The following is a 26,562-nucleotide window of genomic DNA, read 5'->3' as shown; positions in this document are numbered from 1 at the left end:
CTTCATCAAACCGTTCTTGTCAAGAAATGACTCAACAGGTAAAAGGAGAAACTCAAGCTCACTTTGGTTTTTCCATGACAACATGTGGTATATTACCCTGTCAATAGCTTTCTTGCTTTTTCTGCAGATCCTGGCTGTGTCTCATCTATCACGGGGAGCCAAGCGTGGCTAAAGGCAAACCTTGGCAACTTCTCTGATTTTGCAACTGTGCAGGACTTGGAAGCCTTCAATCCTAATTTGTCCGCTGTGAGTGCCAACTGCAGATGTACATCTTCCTGTAAACGGAATTCTTTTACCCAGAACATTTCCATGACTGCTGTCTGATATTATGCTGGTTCTCTTTTGTAGGCTGAATTGTTGTCAGTCCTCAGTCCTTCTCAGGTGGCACAGCTGGTACTGAGTTTGGGAGCCTCCAATAACACAGATTTGATTGATCGTGTGTTTGAGCGACTGCAAGAGGGCAACGCTCTAGAAAATGTGGATGGATTCCTCACACAACTGACAGCCAATGGACAGGTATGCTAGGCTTCTAAAAGGGTGAAGGAGGACAATCCTGGTGTTTTATTCCAGCAGGATAAGACAGAATAAGACATTTGCTAAACCGCTACACAACTCTTCAAGGAGTCTATCATAGAGAAGACTTGTTTGCAACCTTTGTGACATGTTGTATGAGTACATTTACAACATGCAGTCTCTGTATTGCTTAGCTTCTTTTCCACCTCAATTTCACAGATGCCAATTTTCCAGCCTGTTGTGAGAGATCGGATCATGAATGCGACCTTCATCGTCATCAGTCCGCATTTCTCCACTTTCACGACAAACGACTATGAACTTTGGTTCCATGTGAAACTGATTCCTATCCTTGCCAGTTTTACTCCAGAAATGCTCATAAACACAACCACAAACATCAGCTGCATGAACTACCAAGTCATGTGAGTAGTTTTCTTGGAGCAATCAAGATTTTGTTGCAAATGAAAATGACAATAGAGACAAAGAACAGCATGAGAATGTTTTCTTTCAACTGTTGCAGTGTGAGTGGGTTGGTTTCAGTTATCCAGGAGATGCCACTGTACAGACGGCAAGAGATCACACATGGTCTGCTGGGCTACCTAAGAAATGCTGAAAATGCCATCAATGAGCCAGGTAGAGCAGACATAGGGTGCATTATGTGTTTTCCAGTGTGAAATGTCTTGAAAAGCACTCAGACAAAAAACTTAAATTCTTTCATGTCTACCTGTCAAAAACCTTCCTAAATTGAGCACATCCTAACTTTTGTTTGTATGCCTTAGCTTGCAGGCAACAAAATGAGAGTGATGCCCAATGGGTTAAAGCAAATCTGGGTCCATTCGTCCAATATACAGCGTACTCTGACCTCAAAGACTTCAACATCTCTACGGTAAGCCCTACATTGCACTTCTAGTCCTCCCTTAAGAACAGGAAAACAAAATTGTAGACTTAAGAAGACAAACACAGGAGTTTATTTTGCCATATCAAAAATACAAGCAAATCATAGAGCACACTTTCTTTGGTTGCAAACTCTATTCATTTACCCACAGCATTGGTCATTACTGCTGTCTGATATTATGTTGATTCCCTGTTGTAGGCTGGATTGTTGTCAACGCTCAATCCCTCTGAGGTGGCACAGCTGCTACTGAGCTCTGGAGCCTCAAATAACACAGATTTTATTGATCTTGTGTTTGAAAAACTTGAAGAGGGCAATGTTCTAAAAAATGTGGATGAATTCCTGACACAGCTGACAGCCAATGGACAGGTAGGCTAGCCTCCTAAAAGGGTGAAGGAGGACAATGCGGATATTTGATTCTAGAAGTAAACACAGAATAAGACATCGGTCTCAACCGCTACATCCATTGTTGGCTATTGTATCTTAGAAAACAAATGGTTACAGCCTTTGTACCATGTTGTATGGGTGTACTTCCAACATGCAATCTCACCTTTGCTTATGTCTTTTTCCACTTTAATATGACAGAGCCCACATTTCCAGCCTGTTGTGAAAGATCGGATCATGAATACGACCTTCATCGTCATCAGTCCACATTTCTCCACTTTCACGACAAACAACTATGAACTTTGGTTCCATGTGAAACTGATTCCTATCCTTGCCAGTTTTACTCCAGAAATGCTCATAAACACAACCACAAACATCAGCTGCATGAATTACCAAGTCATGTGAGTAGTTTTCTTGGAGCAATCAAGATTTTGTTGCAAATGAAAATGACAATAGTGACAAAAAACAGCATGAGAATGTTTTCTTTCAACTGTTGCAGTGTGAGTGGGTTGGCTATAGTTATCCAGGAGATGCCACTGTACAGACGGCAAGAGATCACACATGGTCTGCTGGGCTACCTAAGAAATGCTGAAAATGCCATCAATGAGCCAGGTAGGGCAGACATAGGGTGCGTTATGTGTTTTCCAGTGTGAAATGTCTTGAAAAGCACTCAGACAAAAAACTTAAATTCTTTCATGTCTACCTGTCAAAAACCTTCCTAAATTTGGCACATCCTAACTTTTGTTTGTATGCCTTAGCTTGCAGGCAACAAAATGAGAGTGATGCCCAATGGGTTAAAGCAAATCTGGGTCCATTCGTCCAATATACATCATACTCTGACCTCAAAGACTTCAACATCTCTACGGTAAGCCCTACATTGCACTTCTAGTCCTCCCTTAAGAACAGGAAAACAAAATTGTAGACTTAAGAAGACAAACACAGGAGTTTATTTTGCCATATCAAAAATACAAGCAAATCATAGAGCACACTTTCTTTGGTTGCAAACGCTAATCCTTTACCCACAGCATTGGTCATTACTGTTGTCTGATATTATGTTGATTCCCTGTTGTAGGCTGGATTGTTGTCAACGCTCAATCCCTCTGAGGTGGCACAGCTGCTACTGAGCTCTGGAGCCTCAAATAACACAGATTTTATTGATCTTGTGTTTGAAAAACTTGAAGAGGGCAATGTTCTAAAAAATGTGGATGAATTCCTGACACAGCTGACAGCCAATGGACAGGTAGGCTAGCCTCCTAAAAGGGTGAAGGAGGACAATGCAGATATTTGATTCCAGAAGTAAACACAGAATAAAACATAGGTCTCAACCGCTACATCCATTGTTGGCTATTGTATCTTAGAAAACAAATGGTTACAGCTTTTGTACCATGTTGTATGGGTGTACTTCCAACATGCAATCTCACCTTTGCTTATGTCTTTTTCCACTTTAATATGACAGACCCCACATTTCCAGCCTGTTGTGAGAGATCGGATCATGAATACGACCTTCATCATCATCAGTCCACATTTCTCCACTTTCACGACAAACGACTATGAACTTTGGTTCCATGTGAAACTGATTCCTATCCTTGCCAGTTTTACTCCAGAAATGCTCATAAACACAACCACAAACATCAGCTGCATGAATTACCAAGTCATGTGAGTAGTTTTCTTGGAGCAATCAAGATTTTGTTGCAAATGAAAATGACAATACTGACAAAGAACAGCATGAGAACATTTTCTTTCAACTGTTGCAGTGTGAGTGGGTTGGCTTCAGTTATCCAGGAGATGCCACTGTACAGACGGCAAGAGATCACACATGGTCTGCTGGGCTACCTAAGAAATGCTGAAAATGCCATCAATGAGCCAGGTAGGGCAGACATAGGGTGCGTTATGTGCTTTCCAGTGTGAAATGTCTTGAAAAGCACTCAGACAAAAAACTTAAATTCTTTCATGTCTACCAGTCACAAACCTTGCTAAATTGAGCACATCCTAACTTTTGTCTGCATGCCTTAGCTTGCAGGCAACAAAATGAGAGTGATGCCCAATGGGTTAAAGCAAATCTGGGTCCATTCGTCCAATATACATCATACTCTGACCTCAAAGACTTCAACATCTCTACGGTAAGCTTTACTCTTATTACTCTTCCTGTCTTTCTTGAGAATAGCAAAGCAAAATTCTGGAAATTATACAAAAGACATGCATTTCATGAATTCTACTTTTTTGTATCCATAGCTGGCAGTTCTGGACGTTCTTTCACCATCGCAAAAGGCTGATCTAATCCTAGATCCAAACAGTGGTGCTTTAAACAATGCACATGTTGTAAGGGAGGTGTTGACAAGCTTGACAGAGACCAGTGATTATGAGCAGCTCAACCAATTCTTCCAGGCTTTTGCAAACATCAACAAGCAGGTGAATTCTCATTGGTAACCTTACCTCAGCGCAAACATCAACAAATGTTAACAGTGTTCTTTCATAAACCTGCTCAAGTGTTTAACTGAAAATGATCCATTTCTGATATGCTTCATGCCTTGAGGCATCCCTGCTGTACAGAAGTACAAAGATTTAGTTTAGATAAGCTCCCCCTCATCTCCGCATTTCCACAAAGACTTCAGAACTTCCTCTCTGACCTTATTATGATCCCCTTCTCTTTTCAGAGAAATGTCACCCTCATCCAAAATCCAGATGTGCGAGACACCATTTTGAGCCTGACCTTGACAGCCCTTGCTCATCAGCTTAAAGACTTTCAGCCAGAAGACTATCAACAGTGGTTCCAGGTTTATTTGGTTCCTGTGATGGCGAGCATCCTTCCTAGCAGCTTGCGGGTGATCCCCAGTAACATCACCTGTGAATCCTACCAGGCTGTGTAAGATATTTCTGATATCCACAGTTAGACATTTGGGTGTGCACAATGCCAAGCTGAGGCTCCTGACAAGTCACAATGAATTCTTTTCTTCCTTTAGATACGATGGTCTTGCGCAGAGTTTGGCAGCATTGCCACTGGACCTTTCACAGGGCGTGAGATCAAGCAAGCAGTACCTCCAGGACACATTCCCACGTATGTGGCAAATGGGCTTTCCTGACTAAACTTTTCTCAAAAGCCCAGTACCAGCACTGTAATGACTACTCCATTGATTTGTTTCCTTTCTTTTTCTTCTCAAACAGGCTGCTCAGTTCCAGCTTCCTTTGTGGTAAGATTAGTTTTTTGGGGGGTGGGTGGGTGGGTGTGGGGGGTGTCTTACATGGGTTATCCAATATTTGATCCAGGTTTGGCACACTAATTGGGCCAACTGTGACAAAGTCAAGGTATTTACACTTGAAGAAGATGTTTCCACTATACTAACACTCATATTTTCTTTGTCTTCAGTGCAAGGTGACCCCAGTTCATGGTAAGTCTGTCTAGAAGTACACATTTCAACTCTAAGGATATAAATGCATTCTGAAGGACTATTATCTGACACACAACCATTCTCTTTTCACAGTGAATCTCATTTGTAATGGAGTTGATGGGTGGGTGAAATGCCGTTTTGTTCAATGTTGATTCTGTCTAGGTAAAATTTGTTAACACAGTGTAATTAGGGGACATTGGATTTCAATTTATTGTGTTTTTTCCACAGTTCAAAACTTGAGCAAATCCTGTCAGCTGGCAATTCCTCGGCAGCCCTGTGCAATTTCACCATCACAGAACATGCCTGTTCCTCTGTAAGATTCCTTTTTAAACTCCAAAAACAGAACATGGATTTTGCCCCATTATGGTCCTGAGACAAATCTCCATGAGCTCTGACAAAATGGCTGTATTCTTTGTCAATTTTCTTTTTCAAGGCTCCCTATCTCACATCCAGCAACTTGGTCACACTGCTGAACTGCACACTGAAAAGCCAAAACATATACCCAGTAGAAGTCTGGAAGCTTTTCTTCCAAAAAGCCTCTGCTGTACTGGACCAGGCCCTTGAGACATTTGCTAACATGGTAAGTACAAAATCACATTTTCACAATATTGCCATTTCCCTGCGTGAAGTTTGGGTCCAGCTACAATTATTTTTCTGCCAATTCAAGGCCGTCAACAACACCTACCCGACCTCGTCAAATGTGCTCGAGGCTCTTGGAGAAGTGAGAATTGACAACTTCAGCCAGGCACAACTACAGAGTGAGGAGTTCATTACCAGCTGGTTCAAGACAAAGATCCGTCCGTTTCTGGCCGTTCCATCTTTCAACTTCCTATTTTGCCTTAGCTCCAAAAACTTCAGCTGCCAGACATACCAGACTGTGTAAGTAAATATGAGACATATAGCTCTGTTCTGCAAATGTGCAGTTGACTAGAAGTTTAGATGTTGAAAGCTTTCTCTCAAATGTAGCATTCAGGCATTTGGAAGCCAAAAGGCATCCATGGACAGAGACACACAGCAAGCAGTCTTCACTCACTTCATCAAACCGTTCTTGTCAAGAAATGACTCAACAGGTAAAAGGAGAAACTCAAGCTCACTTTGGTTTTTCCATGACAACATGTGGTATATTACCCTGTCAATAACTTTCTTGCTTTTTCTGCAGATCCTGGCTGTGTCTCATCTATCACGGGGAGCCAAGCGTGGCTAAAGGCAAACCTTGGCGACTTCTCTGATTTTGCAACTGTGCAGGACTTGGAAGCCTTCAATCCTAATTTGTCCGCTGTGAGTGCCAACTGCAGATGTACATCTTCCTGTAAACGGAATTCTTTTACCCAGAACATTTCCATGACTGCTGTCTGATATTATGCTGGTTCTCTTTTGTAGGCTGAATTGTTGTCAGTCCTCAGTCCTTCTCAGGTGGCACAGCTGGTACTGAGTTTGGGAGCCTCCAATAACACAGATTTGATTGATCGTGTGTTTGAGCGACTGCAAGAGGGCAACGCTCTAGAAAATGTGGATGGATTCCTCACACAACTGACAGCCAATGGACAGGTATGCTAGGCTTCTAAAAGGGTGAAGGAGGACAATCCTGGTGTTTTATTCCAGCAGGATAAGACAGAATAAGACATTTGCTAAACCGCTACACAACTCTTCAAGGAGTCTATCATAGAGAAGACTTGTTTGCAACCTTTGTGACATGTTGTATGAGTACATTTACAACATGCAGTCTCTGTATTGCTTAGCTTCTTTTCCACCTCAATTTCACAGATGCCAATTTTCCAGCCTGTTGTGAGAGATCGGATCATGAATGCGACCTTCATCGTCATCAGTCCACATTTCTCCACTTTCACGACAAACGACTATGAACTTTGGTTCCATGTGAAACTGATTCCTATCCTTGCCAGTTTTACTCCAGAAATGCTCATACACACAACCACAAACATCAGCTGCATGAACTACCAAGTCATGTGAGTAGTTTTCTTGGAGCAATCAAGATTTTGTTGCAAATGAAAATGACAATAGAGACAAAGAACAGCATGAGAATGTTTTCTTTCAACTGTTGCAGTGTGAGTGGGTTGGCTTCAGTTATCCAGGAGATGCCACTGTACAGACGGCAAGAGATCACACATGGTCTGCTGGGCTATCTAAGAAATGCTGAAAATGCCATCAATGAGCCAGGTAGAGCAGACATAGGGTGCATTATGTGCTTTCCAGTGTGAAATGTCTTGAAAAGCACTCACACAAAAAACTTAAATTCTTTCATGTCTACCAGTCACAAACCTTGCTAAATTGAGCACATCCTAACTTTTGTCTGCATGCCTTAGCTTGCAGGCAACAAAATGAGAGTGATGCCCAATGGGTTAAAGCAAATCTGGGTCCATTCGTCCAATATACATCATACTCTGACCTCAAAGACTTCAACATCTCTACGGTAAGCCCTACATTGCACTTCTAGTCCTCCCTTAAGAACAGGAAAACAAAATTGTAGACTTAAGAAAACAAACACAGGAGTTTATTTTGCCATATCAAAAATACAAGCAAATCATAGAGCACACTTTCTTTGGTTGCAAACTCTATTCATTTACCCATAGCATTGGTCATTACTGCTGTCTGATATTATGTTGATTCCCTGTTGTAGGCTGGATTGTTGTCAACGCTCAATCCCTCTGAGGTGGCACAGCTGCTACTGAGCTCTGGAGCCTCAAATAACACAGATTTTATTGATCTTGTGTTTAAACAACTTGAACAGGGCAACGCTCTAAAAAATGTGGATGAATTCCTGACACAGCTGACAGCCAATGGACAGGTAGGCTAGCCTCCTAAAAGGGTGAAGGAGGACAATGCGGATATTTGATTCTAGAAGTAAACACAGAATAAGACATCGGTCTCAACCGCTACATCCATTGTTGGCTATTGTATCTTAGAAAACAAATGGTTACAGCCTTTGTACCATGTTGTATGGGTGTACTTCCAACATGCAATCTCACCTTTGCTTATGTCTTTTTCCACTTTAATATGACAGACCCCACACTTCCAGCCTGTTGTGAGAGATCGGATCATGAATGCGACCTTCATCGTCATCAGTCCACATTTCTCCACTTTCACGACAAACGACTATGAACTTTGGTTCCATGTGAAACTGATTCCTATCCTTGCCAGTTTTACTCCAGAAATGCTCATAAACACAACCACAAACATCAGCTGCATGAACTACCAAGTCATGTGAGTAGTTTTCTTGGAGCAATCAAGATTTTGTTGCAAATGAAAATGACAATAGAGACAAAGAACAGCATGAGAACGTTTTCTTTCAACTGTTGCAGTGTGAGTGGGTTGGCTTCAGTTATCCAGGAGATGCCACTGTACAGACGGCAAGAGATCACACATGGTCTGCTGGGCTACCTAAGAAATGCTGAAAATGCCATCAATGAGCCAGGTAGGGCAGACATAGGGTGCATTATGTGCTTTCCAGTGTGAAATGTCTTGAAAAGCACTCAGACAAAAAACTTGCCCACGAATTCTTTCATGTCTACCTGTCAAAAACCTTCCTAAATTTGGCACATCCTAACTTTTGTCTGCATGCCTTAGCTTGCAGGCAACAAAATGAGAGTGATGCCCAATGGGTTAAAGCAAATCTGGGTCCATTCGTCCAATATACATCATACTCTGACCTCAAAGACTTCAACATCTCTACGGTAAGCCCTACATTGCACTTCTAGTCCTCCCTTAAGAACAGGAAAACAAAATTGTAGACTTAAGAAGACAAACACAGGAGTTTATTTTGCCATATCAAAAATACAAGCAAATCATAGAGAACACTTTCTTTGGTTGCAAACTCTAATCCTTTACCCACAGCATTGGTCATTACTGTTGTCTGATAATATGTTGATTCCCTGTTGTAGGCTGGATTGTTGTCAACGCTCAATCCCTCTGAGGTGGCACAGCTGCTACTGAGCTCTGGAGCCTCAAATAACACAGATTTTATTGATCTTGTGTTTGAAAAACTTGAAGAGGGCAATGTTCTAAAAAATGTGGATGAATTCCTGACACAGCTGACAGCCAATGGACAGGTAGGCTAGCCTCCTAAAAGGGTGAAGGAGGACAATGCGGATATTTGATTCTAGAAGTAAACACAGAATAAAACATAGGTCTCAACCGCTACATCCATTGTTGGCTATTGTATCTTAGAAAACAAATGGTTACAGCCTTTGTACCATGTTGTATGGGTGTACTTCCAACATGCAATCTCACCTTTGCTTATGTCTTTTTCCACTTTAATATGACAGACCCCACACTTCCAGCCTGTTGTGAGAGATCGGATCATGAATACGACCTTCATCATCATCAGTCCACATTTCTCCACTTTCACGACAAACGACTATGAACTTTGGTTCCATGTGAAACTGATTCCTATCCTTGCCAGTTTTACTCCAGAAATGCTCATAAACACAACCACAAACATCAGCTGCATGAATTACCAAGTCATGTGAGTAGTTTTCTTGGAGCAATCAAGATTTTGTTGCAAATGAAAATGACAATACTGACAAAGAACAGCATGAGAACGTTTTCTTTCAACTGTTGCAGTGTGAGTGGGTTGGCTTCAGTTATCCAGGAGATGCCACTGTACAGACGGCAAGAGATCACACATGGTCTGCTGGGCTACCTAAGAAATGCTGAAAATGCCATCAATGAGCCAGGTAGGGCAGACATAGGGTGCGTTATGTGCTTTCCAGTGTGAAATGTCTTGAAAAGCACTCAGACAAAAAACTTAAATTCTTTCATCTCTACCAGTCAAAAACCTTGCTAAATTGAGCACATCCTAACTTTTGTCTGCATGCCTTAGCTTGCAGGCAACAAAATGAGAGTGATGCCCAATGGGTTAAAGCAAATCTGGGTCCATTTGTCCAATATACATCATACTCTGACCTCAAAGACTTCAACATCTCCATGGTAAGCCATAAATTTTAGTTCTTGTCCTCCCTGAGAACAGTAAAACAACATTCTAGAATATTTTACGTCCAAAAAAATGTTTTGGGTGTGCAGCAATAATAGAGTGGGGTTACCCCCTATGATGAATTAACCTTAGAGGGTTAAAGGTAAATAAGTGAAAAACATATAGTGTCCCTCACAGTGAATTGAAGAAAACAAATGTAGGCATATGCCAACTTGTTTTTGTTTTCTTACTGAATTGCTGGTTGTATCTTCCAGGTGAATATAGCAGATCTGCTCACTTTTAGTCAGGTGGTCAACCTTGCAGCAACTCCTTCCCAGCTAAAGAGCAAGGAAGATGTTATGAACGTCATGGCAGTCATCAATCCTTTTGACTTTGGCGCTTTCTTTGATGAAGTCTCACCAGCTATTAAGGTAATCATCATAGTTTTCTTAGTTTTATGAATAAAGCTGGGGAATTTCCCATTTCCCAAGCTGCATTTTTTCAGGTTAATGCTGAAATTGTATAGAAACTGAAAATTAAAAACTGCCAGTGACATGACTATTGCTGTATAGTCATGCTGAAAGGTATACTTACTTACTATAAAGATTGACAGACCATGTGACTTTCGCGCATTGCATGCCGGGTACTCGTGGCAAAACAATCAAAGCAATGCATCAAACGTAAGCATTTGCAACACCGCAAAACGTTCATTCTCCGGTTCCAATACCTTCTTGCTTTTTCTTTGCCCCCCAAAAAAGTTATGTACAAAACGAAGGAGAACAATGCCGGTCCGTACAAAGACAGACTTGATAAAAAGTCAAAGAAAAGATACGAGGAAAAAATCAAAGGAGTGAAAGGGTAAGACCCTTACGAGCACACAGAATGGACAAAATACGTTAGCGTGCTGCCCAACCTTCACCACGATCATATATATAATTATACGGTTCTTGGAGTGAGTGCATACACTCATGAAGTTTAGTAACAGGTACAGTTTACCGACGGATGGGTACAGGACCTTGAAATGCACCGTGTAGAACGAAAGACCATCGTACATATCATAAGTTTACCAGTCTCACAAATCGTCTTCATAAATACACATTCGTTAAACGTTTATTAATAGGACCTTTAAGCTCATTAGTAATTAATTAGTATTGGAAATAATTTCTGGTTCGCATTACAGAAATGTAGCAGTGACAATAATATTGTATGCTGTAATCGTACTGGGCAATTAGTGATACAAAAAAACCTTTTTTACCCTGTGAATAAAAGTATATGTTTTTGTCAATGTACCATGGTAATAACAAGCGAAACACAATATTGTGTCAGGACAATTCACTATTTATGCACAATAAACAAAGGAGCATAGCGCGACAATTTCTGTTTAGCACCAGACTTGCTTGTAACCTATATCACGAATGATGTTATGAAAAATGACGTATTAACTACAACAAAACACTTACCTTTGTGGAAATGCTTGGAGCAGACTAACATGTGAGCTGGAGTGTTCTGGGACGTTATATTTGGTCTTCGAATGGCTGCAATCCAGGCCATACGTTGGCTCTTTGTTACTTCGGAAACATGGCTTGAACAATTTCTCTTCAACGACATAGTCCGATAACAACCGATCTCTTTACCCGTCGGCTTCCCGTGGCTGTCATGCGACCGGCTATTGCAGTTAATAATACAACAGCTTCTTGCAATTTTTTGTGTTTCTTTTTATCGCTGTGTAATGTAATTTCAATTGAAAGCCTGCGTGCGCTAGTACCTCTTGCCACGAGTTCCCAGAATCCTTTGCGGTTTTACCCCTGAATGACGCCACATTTTCAATCTCTATACTGCTGTGACACTTTGTTACTGCATTATTACTGGAAGTAATTTCAAACCATTAGCTTTTTTAATGGACACTTGCTTTTAATAGTGGCTAGCAAACGCCTACTATTAAAATAGTTAGCTTACCTATACATGGTAACATAAATGACTTAAAGGTAACACAAGGTAAGTGTTTTTGGGGACAGAATAAAGTGACGGAACAGTTGTGGAACTGACAATAGTCGTGTCCATATTCATGGGCTGCATCCTCCTGAGGACCTGGCGTTCGCGGTCTACGTGGGCCAGGTCCTCAGAAGGTCGGGTAGGCCGGAAGTAAACAGCTGTGAAATTGGACGGTCTAGCCTTCTGATTAGCGTCACCGCTGTCTCGGTGGAGTTTAATAAACTTGGCCATCTGCTCCTTGCTATCTAAAATATAACAGGACACTGGTGTAAATTCTCGACCATCTCACACTTCTGTTTAGTCAGTTTTCTGTTTGACGTTTATTCAGCTGTGTGAAAACTAAGGAGGAACCCACCCGGGGGATTAATAAAGTTTTATTTTATCTAATCTAATCTAATAACTTTAATCTCAGCCAAACCGATTGACTCACGAACAAATAAAACACTGAAAAAAGCCAAACAATAAAATTTTTAGGTTGTCTAAGTGACTTATATATTACGTTTAACCTGAGTAGCGAAAGTCTGCAGTGATCTGAAAATGATGTGCCGGGAGTTGTGCTGTTCTCAGCGGCTTCAGTGACCCTCGAGCTCTCGGCTAGCTATCGAGCTGGTGGGTAACAGACGTCTCTAAAAACATCAAAGCACTTTTGCAAATATGCGATATCTTGATAAATCGAGCAGATATTTGAAGTTTACACACCCACATTCTCGCCTGAAAATATGTTAAAAGTTTATTTTGTGACCCATAAAGATTAATAGGAGTAATTTTAAAACTTAGTAGCGGCCGCCATTGCCGGAAACTGGAGTTTGGCTGGGCCACGCTATGAATTCTGGGATATGGTGGGCCACGAAGGAAACACCCGACCCATCCGTCAAATTCGGGGAAAAGGAGGTCACACTTGTTGGCTGCATTCGGAGGATTCTACGAATTTGGACAGCCTTCGGTGCGTCGCTGTGTCGTAATCGGTCTACAAATGCGTCCTCAGGAGGATGCAGCCCATGAATTTGGACACGACCAATCTAAGCAGAAACAGCTAATATCAAATATGTATCTGCAGTAGTGATGGTAAATTCGATTCTTTTTACTGAATCGAGTTTGAATGAGTTACTCACCAAAGTGAATCGAGTTTTTTGAGTCATTGAGTCACTGAGTCAGTTGACCAGAGAGTGCAAAATCAGAATCAGAATCAGAATCAGAATACTTTATTGATCCCTGGGGGAAATTATTTTTTGTTACAGTGCTCCATTTTAAACCAACATTAATACAAGACAGACAATACGCTAACTAAGAATAGTACAATATATACATATATATACATACATACATACATAAGTCACTTATAAATAAATAGTTGGAAAAGAAACATGTGTAGCTGTAGCAGCAAACAGTGTGTTAAGTGGATGCGTTGTACAGGGAGATGGCCACAGGCAGGAATGATTTCCTGTGTCGTTCAGTGGTGCTTTTCGGTAATCTCAGTCTCTCACTGAACGAGCTCCTGTGACTGACCAACATGTCATGGAGTGGGTGGGAGGTGTTATCCAACATTGTCTTTATCTTGGACAGCATCCGCCTCTCCGACACCACCTTGAGGGAGTCCAGCTCCATCCCCACAACATTGCTGGCCTTACGGATCAGTTTATTAAGTCTGTTGGCATCTGCGACCCTCAGCCTGCTCCCCCAGCATGCAACAGCATAGAGGATCGCACTGGCCACAACAGACTCATAGAAAATCCTCAGCATTTTCTGGCAGATGTTGAAGGACCTCAGTCGCCTCAAAAAATAGAGACGACTCTGGCCCTTCCTGTAAAGTGCTGTGGTGTTTTTAGCCCAGTCCAGTTTATTGTCAATGTGTACTCCAAGGTATTTATAGTCCTCCACAATGTCAACACTGACCCCCTGGATTGAAACAGGGGTCAAGTGTTTCCTGGTCTTCCTGAAGTCCACGATCAGTTCCTTGGTCTTTGCCACGTTGAGCTGCAGATGATTCTGCTCACACCACGTGACAAAGGAGTCGACCACAGCCCGGTACTCTGTCTCATCATCCCTGCTGATGCATCCAACCACCGCAGAGTCATCAGAAAACTTCTGAAGATGGCAGGTCTCTGTGCAGTGGCTGAAGTCTGTGGTGTAGAGGGTGAAGAGGAAGGGGGAGAGGACAGTCCCCTGTGGTGCCCCTGTGTTGCTAATCACCTTGTCAGACACACACTGTGGGAGACGTACATATTGTGGTCTTCCTGTCAGGTAATCAACAATCCAGGACACCAGAGAATCATCCACCTGCATCGCTGCTAACTTATCACCCAGGAGGGTCGGCCTGATGGTGTTGAAAGCACTGGAAAAGTCAAAAAACATGACCCTCACAGTGCTCGCCGGCTGGTCCAGATGGGTGTAGACACGATTGAGCAGGTAGATGATGGCGTCCTCTGTTCCGAGACGAGGCTGATAAGCGAACTGAAGGGGATCCAGATGTGGTCTTACTATGGGTCGCAGCTGGTCCAGGATGAGCCTTTCCAGGGTCTTCATGATGTGGGAGGTCAGTGCCACGGGCCTGTAATCCTGGGGGCCACTGGGACGAGGCGTCTTTGGTACAGGGACGAGGCATGATGTCTTCCACATCACCGGGACCCTCTGCAGACTCAGACTCAGCATAAACAGTTTATGAAAGACTCCACACAGCTGGGGGGCACAGGTCTTGAGGACAAGGGGACTCACTCCGTCTGGTCCAACAGACTTGCCTGAGTGAAGTCTCCTCATTTGCATCTCAACCTGGTATTGAGTGAAGGTGATGGGTGGGGGAGGGGTGTCAGGAATCTCACAGGAGGCAACATGTGAAGAGAGAGGCTGGCACAGTGGTGTGGCTCTGGATTCCAGGCTGACTGCAGGTGAGGTTGTGGGGGTGGGAGCAGACACTGTGGTGTCGAATCTATTGAAAAACAGATTCAACTCGTCGGCTCTATTCTCACCTCCCTCAGCTCCCCTGCTGTTGGTTGGCCTGAATCCAGTGATGGTCTTCATGCCCCTCCACATCTCTCTCATGCTGTTCTGCTGGAGTTTCCACTCCAGCTTCCTCCTGTAATTGTCCTTAGCCTCTCTGATCTTGTCCTTTAGTAACACCTGGATCTTCCTCACCTCCTCTTTGTTGCCCCCTCTGAAAGCCCTCTTCTTGTTGTTGAGGAGGGCTTTGATGTCCTTAGTCACCCACGGCTTGTTATTTGGGTAACAATGAACAGTCTGAGCTGGAACAATGGAGTCGGTGCAGAAAGTTATGTAGCCTGTGATACACTCAGTAAGCCCATTGATGTCCTCGGCGTGAGGCTCACAGAGTGTTTCCCAGTCGGTCACCTCGAAACAGCCCTGTACATTAAAACATGTACATTTTCACTCAAACTTAATTTGTTTCTCTTTTCATGTAAATCCTACTGCTAAGATGAGTGATTGAAAAAGAAAAACAACTATTTTTATAGAGCAAAAAAAAGATATCTAAAGGGAACATTTATTTTATTCATTTTTATTTTATTTTATTAGTATTTTCCTCAAATGTGTCAAATATATATTTTCTCATCTAAATGTCCTCTGAGCTGTGTGCCAGGGGGCGGTAATGCTCCATAACATTGGTTGCCAACCAAGAAGAAGAAGCTGTGAGCCAGGAGGGAGGGGGTGAGTGAGTGAGTGATTCGTTCATGCTAAGATTCAGCACAGGAGGGAGAGGGTGAGTGAGTCCTGAGTGATTCGTTCATGCTACGATTCAACGCAGGAAGGGAGGGGGTGAGTAACTCAAATGTGCTGTTAGCATGTTAGCAGAGCGATGCTACGGTGAACCAATGAGCTATTGTCTTGATGTGAGCTTTCTACCCAGGGTTTTTTCTTCCAGTTCAGAGCAGAAATGTTTTTGGCTGTTGTTTTTTTCCACACAATTTTAATTAAAAGCTAGATATATTTCTACTAATGAAATTAGTTTGCTAACAGCAACAGGGATGAGTCAGTGAGTCAGTTGGGCTTGTGAATCATGATTCACGAGTCAGTAAAGTGATTCTCGAGTATAGAACGATTCGTTCTTGATTCGCGCATTACTAATCTGCAGTAGTATATGACTCATGCGATCAAAACACAGATTTCCTTACATGTTTTTCTCCCTCGCAATAGTGAAGAATCCTCCTCTTCTTTTTAGTTCCCAGTTTTTTGTTTTGTTTTCTTTCACTTCCGCAGTTGTTCCGTCACCTTAAAGTCTCCCCCAAAACACTTCTGTTGTTTTTGAGAAATTTCTCTTGTGCTTTAACGTATTTTGTGTTTTAATTTTCTTTTATTGTCTTTTTTGTGCTTTTGTGGCTTGTGTCTATTTGTTATTGCTCTCTTAAGTTGCAGTACATTTGACCTCTCAGCCATCTCTAATTCTTACCTTTCTTGGCAGTTCGTTTAGATAGCTAGTTTTGACTTTCAATCTGGGTTTAGATAGGTTAAGGCAACGTTTTATTTATTTATTTGTTTGTTTTGTCATCCATTCATTCATTCATCCATTCATTGCAGCCTCAGGGAAGTGTTTTTGGTTGGTTTGTTTTTTGGGGGGCGGGGCTTAGGTTTGGGCAGCTAGGCTTTACATTTGTTCACAATTGTTAGAGTAAGTAGTTATTTCCGTCTGCTGCTTTATGGTTAGTGTAGGCATCAGTGTGCCTTTGTATCTTTAGTTTATATTTGTAGTTTAGGCAACACACATACTTGCTTTGGTTTAGGAATTAATTGTGAATATGTGATTAACTGTTGTGAAACCACTCTCAGAAAGACAGGCTTGGCACGACCATCAAGGAAGTTAAGGAGAAGGTTGTTTGTTTCTGTGGTCCTGACATATAATCTTTGAAATGTATATATCACAACTCTGTGTTAAAAGGTTATGATCATTTCTGTCAGACAGTGCTGTTCAGATATCAAAACAGGTTGTTTTAGTTAAAAAAAAAAACTGATGCCATTTCTTCTGTGCAGCGTTTCCACACCATCTTTTGGTTGTAAGCTGCAGTTTAAGCTTTTGACTTGTAAACAGTTCTAAGCCAGACGTTGAAAGTTAAAAAAGTAATTCTGGATAACACAATGGGGAAAAACAGGTTATTAAAATTCAGCTGTGTTTCAAAACTAACAGCTGGATTATGGTTCAAATTCAAATACTTTTTACTTTCTTGTAAGCATTTTACTCATGCTATGTAATTTCACCCCAGGTCCACTCAGCTAACTACTCACAGGAAGTGAAGTCTGCATTCCTTGAAGCAGTTTTCAACAGAGGGAATCTGTCATCTCCAACTGTCAGTGATGGAGACTTCCTGCTATGGCTCAGAGTTCGCCTGAGTCCTCTCCTGACCAACCTCTCTTCCAGCCTGGTGACACCCTTATTCAGCATCGGGATAAAAAGGAGTTGTAACAGCAGCCAAGAGATGTAAGAATTTGTACACTCAGTTTTAGAAATTGCTGTATATTTGCTGTGATCAACAACACCTTGGGGTAAATGTTATGTGGAGGATTCTGGATCAAATGAAGTGGCGTTTGATCGATATTTCTATAATTGTTTTTTTCCAATTTGTCTGAATTTAGGTTTGCATTGCTGGACACATTGACCACAACACTCAGCAGCAGCACCCAAAGCGAGATCTACAAAAACATCATTGTCTTCCTTCAAGGTTTGTTAACTCAAAAGCTAATAATGAAAAACATCTGTGACATAAGTTACTGTTTTGTTTTCACTTGTTTGTTCTTCAGATGTGACATGTGTAACCAAATCAATGTTAGTTTAAAAAGTGATTTCCTTTGTGTTAAAAACAGGTCCACCACCACTCAAGTGTTACGGTGGTGGAAGCTTCTATGTCTATCTGAGGAACACTTTCCTCAGCTTTGGTTTTCCAGATTTGTCCACGTTAGTGTCACTTCTGCCACCAATGCGCAAATCAGAGGTAAAAAATAGATAAATAAGGAAATAAAATAGCACACACCTGTGCACTAATATAATATATTAAATTATGTATTCTGTTTTGTTTTTTAATCTTTCTCCAGCTTCTGGATACCATCAGCACCTCAGAGCTTGGCCAGTTCCTTAGTCAGCCCAATGTGATTGGTAACAGTACTGACATCTGTGTCATCTTCAACAACTACAACAACACTTCTGCCTTCCTTGAGACTGTATGTCCCTTAAATACTGTCTACGTTTTACATACAACATTATTGGCTTCACAGAAAATGTATACTGACCTTAGCAGTATTCAAGCAAGAATACTGCTTGTCACTTAAATTGACAGTTTTACTTCAGTTTGTCATTACATGTGAAAACGTATGTGTTATACCCTAGGAGGATGTTCAAGACAATGTAAAGAAGGTGATCCTCCCCTGTATTTGGCCTTCTGCGCTGAATAGCAGGAGCAGAGCTGAGGCTAATTTATGGTTTGACCTACGACTGAGGAACTATCTTAGATTCCTCAGCAAGAGCCTCATCAGCCCCGACGAAGTGCAGAACGCCTCATGTTTTGCCTTCCAGAAACTGTAAGTCTCTTTTTCATTGTGTCTCAAGATAAGTGAATTAATTACATGATGACCACGTTTTTCATCATTTTCCTTTCAACAGGGTCTATGTGATGGGAAATAACTTCGCATACAACAGCTCTGAGTTTGAACAGCAGTACGTTTATACCACCATCAAGACCTACTTGAGTGCTGGTAAGATTTATTAATGATCAAAAGTGTTGTAAAAGCACTGTGTATGTATACATCTGTGTGTGGAATTCAAGGAATTTAAAAACTATGTCTGCTTGTCTTTTTTTTTTTTTTCAAATTATATGAAATGGGTAAAAATTATTTTAAAAATATACTGCCCGACTATTCACAAAGAGTTTGTAAAATGCACCTAGCTGCAACAATTTACATTTGTGGAAAAAGATCAGAATCTACTTCTAAGAGGGGGTTTACAGTTTATGTGGAATGATTACTGCAGTCATGTTTCCTCCTGGTTTGAATCTGCTTCAACATTTTGATCTATATACCATATTAAACACCTTCCTTCCTTACATACTTATTGCATTAGCGGATATGTGTAGGCATACATGTTCCACACAGCCCCAAAGGATAATAGCAACTGCCAGACAGAGAAGAAACATGTATGTGCTAACTTACTGGGACGAAACAGGTGGTGTAACATGCGTGGACCTTACCAAATATAAAGTGCACATAACACGCATCTGTTTGTCTTTTCTGGCTCATCAGTGTGCTTGCTGAGTGAAAAGAGTAGGTGGTCTTAAATTTTGAGCCACGTAATGCCAAAACTGATGTCGATTCGTATAAGGGGAGATCGCTTAACAAGTTATTTATTGTCTGTGTGTTCTGCTTTTCTTGGTTCCACAGGTTCTGGAGCCAGATGCTACAATGCCAGTGATGCAGAACTGAACTCTACTGCCTGGTTTGTCAGTAACATCGGGAACTTTGTGACATTTATCACTCTGGATGACCTCACCACCTTTGTCTCCACCGCTCAGGTATTTCCAGAGATCACATATGCACAGTTAATAAAGCAAAATACAAAGTCCGTGATTTTGGTGGGAATGTTAACATGGTTAACAGAAATCAGTATTATCGACCTGTTTTGTTTCTTAATTTTTAAAGTTTCAAGTGTTCTTGAAGAACCAAGCCAACCTGGAACTCTTCAACAATAACGCAATCCCAGCAAATGTAACCAACTACTATGTCACACAGCTTTTTGCATTCGATCCGAACTTCAAGCCGGTCAAGTAAGTATTACCAGCCTGATAAAAACAGCAAACTGTGTTATGTGAACCATACACCGCATATAATTTAGCAGTTCAGTGGTAGTCATTCTGTATTTGTAGTTAAAAATCTGTTTTCATTCAGTCTCCCAGGCTTTTTCCTGTGCTCTTCTGCGGTGCCACCTTTGGCATATACTACTATGACTGAAGCTGAAACCATGGTTATCTTAGACAATCTGAAGACTTTCTGCAATGGCACCCAGGACCCTGAGGTACCAGCCCTAAAAACAAACAGAGTTGAATTGTTTCTAGCAAAAACCAACCATAAATCTCATTGTTGTAAATGCTGGTTTTGAGCTAAATGTTAACAAAAAAACCTGAACTCTGAACAGTATGCTCTCTCGCAAAGGCCATCTTAATTTTAACTCTGTTAAAATTAGTCCCTTATTAATAATATAACTCTGGTACTTAATAACTATGTTATCAGACATAATTCTCTTTGCAGTTACTCCTGTTTACACATGTTTTGATATTTTATTTGAAAGGTTTCTGCTGCTTTGGCATCCAACATCAAGACAATTACACCACAGTTATTTACAGCTCTTGGAAGCTCCAGCGCAGGGCTGAGTAACAGCCAGATCAGTTCAGTTCCCTCATCAGTGCTCATCTCTTCTTTGTCCACCCTGGGCTCAATCAGTACCTGGAGCCAGGATCAGGCCTCAATAATCATCCAAACCCTTACTGCCTCAGGCTTCCAGGTAACGCCCTTCAGGTCCACTTAATATACCTGATATCCATGTTAGATCTTAAATGCATGTGCCTAACGATGTTATATATTAATCCAGTAAGGTTTTATAAAATACAAAATAACTCTAAGATGCTTACCACTTTAGAGAATGAGGCTTCAAAAACTTGAAATGTGTTAACAGATCAACAGCGAATCTTCCCTGGCATCCCTTGGCACGCTTGTTATTGGACTTCCTTCAGAAGCAATAGAAAACACCAGCGCTTCTGTGCTACTCAGCGTCTCAAAGAGCACCACCTTCGTTTCCAACATGCTGGCAGCCCCAAGTGTTGTCCAAATGACCTTCGTCAAAAAGGTACAACGTTAGCTTCCACAAGACAATATAAAGTAAATGCTATGATCTGGAGGACATCAACTTATTTATCTTTGGCATTATGATATTTAAATATTAGAATTACTTTGATATCAATATTAACTCTGTATTCCATGATATTATTACTCCACTCATTACATTTAATCCTAAATGCATTTACCTACCTGGTAGATCATTTCTCTGGACACAAATCCATCACAAGTGGTGCTGAATGTGCCAGATGCTATGGCAGTTGAGATCCCACCATCCCTGTTGGTGTTTTCTGACCAATCTGCAGACATCACCGTGCTCAATAGAAAAACCTGGACACCAGATCAGGTTAACATTTTGTTAAATACACACAATAGCATTATTAATCAAAAATGACTTTTTAAAGTCGATGTTACAGATAATAATACGAAACTTTTGTTCTTTTTTTGTTCTTTTAGGCTGCCATCTTTTTTGGGGTCCTTGACAACACAAACTTTGACATTGAGCAGTAAGTGAACAAGTCATATAACTATTTGGCCCTGTAGGTTTATTTTGAAGAGGGGATTATTTATCATTTCTTCCTGGTGTTCATCAATCCTCCCCGCAGGCTTTCTCCCTCAGTGCTGCAAGGCTTCACTTGCACTTCTGCCCAGAAAATGACACAATTCAGGACCAAGGAGCTAATCAGGGCCTGTAGGCCCCGGTCAGGCCGAGCCAAAGTGCAGTTAAAGGAATCCCAGGTAACATCTGTTAGAAAGGAATTTAATAATATTACTATGACTCTTAAAATGAAGTTAACAATTAAGATGTGTATGTTATATGGATATAATATACCAGAAACATAAATCATCAGGTTGAGGATTTCTTTTTCTTTTGAAAGTTAGGATAATGCACGAATCATCAGTTTCAGTGTTAGAAACAGCTTACTTGCATATCACTGAGGAATCCTCTTTTTTCCCACACTGTTTTCTACAGCTAACCTGCATGCTCAACTTGCTGAGTGGAGAAATCTCACAAAACTTTACAGATTATCCATCAGACATGCTTCTCTACTTAAGGTGATTCGGTGTCTCCAAGCATTTTCTTGCACTCACCTTAAAATGCATCACTAATGTGAAGAATAATTACTGATTTTACCTTTCTTTTTTTTCTAAAAACAGCAGCAAAAATGTTAACAAAGGCAACTGCAGGTCATACTTTTCTGCACTGGGTGCGGCAGACTTCTCTGTGGCCTCCAAAATCTTGAATAAGGGCTCGCAGCTGTTCCGTGAAGCCACTGTGTGCTTGGTGAGTGATGGTTTTTTTTACATGTATATGTCTAAAGGTAATAAATGCATGAATTACACTCTGACACTGATAAGGTTGCATGCGTGCACAGTTTTTTAAATACAGCATTTTCCTGTTTTCTGTTTTCAGGGTATAAATGGCTTGAGCCTGAGCAGAGAGAATATAGAGATCTTGGGGAACATGGCTTGCACTCTGGATGGGTCTTACATACAGAACGCAGATCCTCTCATCCTGGAGAAACTTAAAGCCTGCAATGACTTCTCTGCCAGCCAGGTGGCAGCCATGGAGACATTGCTGCTGTCTGGAACAACACAATATGGGTACAATGATAAAAACAAGTCATTCTGTCAGGAGTTTAAAAAACACAACTAGTAGTGTTGTTAATGCTGTTGTGCATCATGCACACATCAAACATATCAAACATGGTGACAATTGTGTTCGTATTTGCAGTGTGATTGATTTGTTACTGAAAAGGAGAATATCTGAACATCTGAGGGGAAGCCATGAGCCAATCACAGTTTTGGCCGTGCCGATATTATACCTTCAACCACTCTGGGGAACAATGTTTCATAAAGTTTCCAGGCTTAGAGGAGTTAGATAAGTTATATAACAGATTTGCAGTTTAATCTTGTATCTTGAGTCAGATTAAACTATATAATCCATTACATAATCCTCTGATTTAGCCTCTAAGGAAAACAGTTACATTTTGTGGCTTCCGGTATAGAGAGCTGGTGTAGACTGCAGAAGCGTTTGATTACAGATGTGGGGAGTTTTGTGCTTTAAGCTAGTTCAAGCTAAGTCATCGGCCTTTTGAAATTGGGCTAAGGAACTCTGAGCAGACAACAATTAGAAACCAAACAGCTCTCATAGGAAATTCATAAGCAAACTTCAATAATTTTATTATGCAGAGATTAATTTGCACCAAAAGCACAACTCTGTAACTCAGTTATATTTTTTGTAGAGCTATCAGTTAGCTGCACCATACAAGTTTAACTCCTACCTTATTTTTTTAAATGAAGTCATAAACCTTGATTCATTGGCACAAACTTGCCAGTTTCATTTTGAGGACTTTGTATATATAATACCTAGTAGCCATGCCACCAAATTTTGTAGCCCATACTACCTCTTTCAAGTTAGCACTGTAAGAAAATATCCTCTTCTATTTTCAGAAATGCCGCTTCCTGGAACAAGCAAACACTGGAGAACCTCGTACCCCTTCCACTCTACTTCACAAGAAATATCTGGAACCGGTTCGATTCTGTATGTTTTTTCTCGTTGCTTGATAGTATCTAGTCTAACAATATTCATTCAAATAACTTGTGTTAGAAATCAGTTTGGGTACCTTTGTGTTTTTTACAGACAACAAAGAAAATGTTCCTGAAGACCTTCATGCTCAAACTGAGGGAAGCAAACACAGAGAAAAGCAAGCTCAAGACGCTGTTCCAAGCGATCAGCGGCCGGACAACAAAACGAGGAGCAGGTGCGACCTTGCTCTTATTTGTTTTCACACCAGCTATTCAAACTGAAGCAAAAACAATTAGTCAGCGGGAGATTAATAATTGTATAACTGTATAACTTAAATAAATAGACAATGTAAATACTTTGCTTTAGTGGTACGAGTACAGATAGCAAAAGATTCAGTGAACTTAGAGAAGTCAGGTTTTAAAGTTAGACAGACTTGCACAATAACCCATATTTTATGCTCAAATGTTATATGACTTAATTATTATATTTGCTTTTATATATAAAGGCAACCGTAGCTTGCACAGCACTCTCATCTGCATCTCTAATTGTTCTTAAGGTTGTACCACGGGCAACATCACCCAGGTGATAGTTAGCGACTCCGCCTTCCCCTTTGGCTATGGTCTCACGCAGTTTGACCTCTGCCTGGATGTTCCCGTTCTGAAAGAAAACCTCAACTCCATCTGCAACAAAGTGGCTGATAATGGTTTCCAGACTGTCATCCTAAAGAAACTCAATGAGGTATTTTGTGTGGGAATTTTGAAAAAGAGCCAAAATGTCATTCATTATGTTAGACGGACTTATTATTAAATGGCAGAATTTGCAAATGAGATATTGTTTCAAATTTGGGATTTAGCACATTAGCACATAGCATTACACATTCTCTATTGTTGCAGGCATTCCCGTCAGGGATTCCTGATCAGGATGTCCAGTTGCTTGGATCAGTGTCTCGTGTGGCATCACTTGACGATATATCCAAGTGGAACATAACCAAAATTGACACCCTTGCAGCTCTAATGAAAGCTGAAGATGGACCCTGGGAGGCAGCAAAGGTATAAGAGGTGGAATTCATTTCACTTTTATCCTTAATAGTCTTATTATTCTTACATGATACCTTTTCTTTAATGTCGCTTAGAGCAACAAAATCATCACTCAGTATCTGAGCACTTCTGGAAACTCGCTGGGCAGCACTGAGCTGACCATTATTGACTCCAACCTGTGCTCACTAAACACCAGTACACTGCAGACCATCAGCCCAGACAGCATCAGGTTGGTGTCAGATTGCAGCTCAACGATATAAAAACATTGCCAAATGTGAGTGGTCATGCACACGTAACACTGTATGTCTCTTTCTTCTTTCCCCTTGACAGAAATGCCAGCCCTCTGAATGTGTCATCATGTTCAGCTGAGCAGAAGCAAGTCCTGTATGGCATCAGTACCACTTCCTTCAGCTCACAACGGTCCAGCTCCAGTATCATTTACCAGTTGATTAAGCCCTATCTAGGTGAGAATACATTTTGTCTGTTTGCGTAGCTGTTTCTCTATTTCTCATAAAACTGCTTTCTAATTTCCTGTTTCATTTCCTTTCTTGATAGGTGGAGCACCTCTGCAGGATATAGTAACACTGTCAACACAAAACATCAGCATGGACATAAGCACTTTCAGCAGTCTGGACCCTGCTGTTATAGCTGTAAGAATAGTTGTTAAAGAAATGAAACGAAAACTTTTTGGACATCCGCCTACATCTAATTTTTATTGTGACTTTATTATATGTCTGAGTTGTGCCTTGAAAACTATGATTTTCTTTTTAAATAGTTCTTATAAGAAATAGCTAAACTGCTGCTGATATATGTAAATGTCAACCAAGTTCCTGATTTAGGTGCTTTGGCAACATAAACCACCATATGTAGTCTTTCAAATTTCTCATGCTCTTTATTTAACATAATATGATAATATTTAAAAAGAAGGCATTTATATTTGGCTTCTTTGTCTTGTGTGTTAACAGCTTCAGACTAATTTTGTTTTCTGTTATTTATTTAAAATTCACAGAATTTGACTGTGAGCAACGTTAAAGGCCTCGTGGGTATGTACCTACCTGATCTGAAGCTGTTTGAGAATAATACTGTAGTTCAGACCTGGATCAACCTGCAGCTGCAGTCAGAGCTGGACACACTGAATCTGGGTCTGATCAGCAACAGAATCAGCCCAACTCCAGGCTCCAACAGCACCACCACTGCACCAGGGTCCAACAGCACCACCACTGCACCAGGCTCCAACAGCACCACCATTGCACCAGGCTCCAACAGCACCACCACTGCACCAGGGTCCAACAGCACCACCATTGCACCAGGCTCCAACAGCACCACCACTGCACCAGGGTCCAACAGCACCACCATTGCACCAGGCTCCAACAGCACCACCACTGCACCAGGGTCCAACAGCACCACCATTGCACCAGGCTCCAACAGCACCACCACTGCACCAGGCTCCAACAGCACCACCACTGCCTCTCTAACCAATGGGGAAGTGGAGCTTGGAAAATCCCAGACAACTATGATGCTGGGTGCTCTGCTAACAGCTGTACTACAAATGCTACTACAACCAGCCTAAAAACATACCTAGCTTTCACATTCTTATAATAATCAATAATCATGAATCAGTGATTTTTTTTAAATGTAGCTTGAGGGTGAATATTTTATTTATTTGTTTAATTTAATTCAAATTACCGTTCAAATGTTTAATTTCTGCTTCATCCATATGTCAAATAATTTAACTGATATGTAATCAAAACTATGATGTAATCTTTATTTTTTAATATATTTTAATAGTACTCTGGAATTTTAAAATGAAGAACTTCTAATAAATTCTAATAATCATTGGCAAATCTTTCTTAAAACTAAATTACATTATAATTTGAACCAAGAAATTTTCTGTTCTGTCATTATTTCAACTGTATTGCTATTGATAAAATCAATAAAAACATGGAAATAAATATCTGACGCCTATGTCTCTGCCTGTTGAACAATCAGAACGATCAGGCATCATATTTTTGAATAGTTTCTCGCTCTGTTGTAAATTCAAAACTTTAAACTCAAGCTTAAGAATGAAAGGTTTAGGGTTCAGAGCA

General features: G+C 40.9%; 1 protein-coding gene and 1 long non-coding RNA gene across 2 annotated transcripts; both read left to right on the top strand.

Annotated features, from left to right (window-relative positions):
- The first annotated feature begins 191 nt into the window (after positions 1 to 191).
- LOC308389252 lies at positions 192 to 822 on the top strand. Its single transcript, XR_013970243.1, has 3 exons — positions 192 to 246; positions 349 to 516; positions 733 to 822. It is a non-coding gene; the product is annotated as an uncharacterized lncRNA (long non-coding RNA).
- Positions 823 to 1,061: 239 nt separating this feature from the next.
- LOC308389641 (uncharacterized protein) lies at positions 1,062 to 26,295 on the top strand (the record flags this gene model as incomplete). The annotated part of the gene is made up of 59 exons (XM_080871133.1): positions 1,062 to 1,143; positions 1,290 to 1,396; positions 1,604 to 1,771; positions 1,988 to 2,187; positions 2,286 to 2,398; positions 2,545 to 2,651; positions 2,859 to 3,026; positions 3,243 to 3,442; positions 3,541 to 3,653; positions 3,800 to 3,906; positions 4,019 to 4,195; positions 4,441 to 4,649; positions 4,747 to 4,841; positions 4,949 to 4,974; positions 5,151 to 5,172; positions 5,266 to 5,293; positions 5,401 to 5,485; positions 5,606 to 5,752; positions 5,840 to 6,051; positions 6,139 to 6,242; positions 6,332 to 6,450; positions 6,553 to 6,720; positions 6,937 to 7,136; positions 7,235 to 7,347; positions 7,494 to 7,600; positions 7,808 to 7,975; positions 8,192 to 8,391; positions 8,490 to 8,602; positions 8,755 to 8,861; positions 9,069 to 9,236; positions 9,453 to 9,652; positions 9,751 to 9,863; positions 10,010 to 10,116; positions 10,375 to 10,530; positions 17,296 to 17,510; positions 17,666 to 17,751; positions 17,894 to 18,021; positions 18,122 to 18,247; positions 18,414 to 18,604; positions 18,687 to 18,778; positions 19,460 to 19,590; positions 19,718 to 19,842; positions 19,964 to 20,090; positions 20,364 to 20,576; positions 20,748 to 20,918; positions 21,108 to 21,254; positions 21,365 to 21,414; positions 21,514 to 21,646; positions 21,882 to 21,964; positions 22,067 to 22,193; positions 22,323 to 22,513; positions 23,363 to 23,453; positions 23,553 to 23,673; positions 23,995 to 24,176; positions 24,332 to 24,487; positions 24,571 to 24,704; positions 24,806 to 24,939; positions 25,031 to 25,125; positions 25,485 to 26,295. The coding sequence occupies 59 exons, from the start codon at positions 1,062 to 1,064 to the stop codon at positions 26,043 to 26,045; spliced, it is 8,319 nt and encodes a 2,772-aa protein (XP_080727259.1). The 3' UTR covers positions 26,046 to 26,295.
- Positions 26,296 to 26,562: the final 267 nt, after the last annotated feature.

Source organism: Rhamphochromis sp. 'chilingali' (assembly GCF_963969265.1).
Source record: "Rhamphochromis sp. 'chilingali' genome assembly, chromosome: 21".
NCBI lineage: Eukaryota > Metazoa > Chordata > Actinopteri > Cichliformes > Cichlidae > Rhamphochromis > Rhamphochromis sp. 'chilingali'.
Note: the sequence above shows the minus strand (reverse complement) of the source record. Positions and strands in the feature narration are given on the sequence as shown.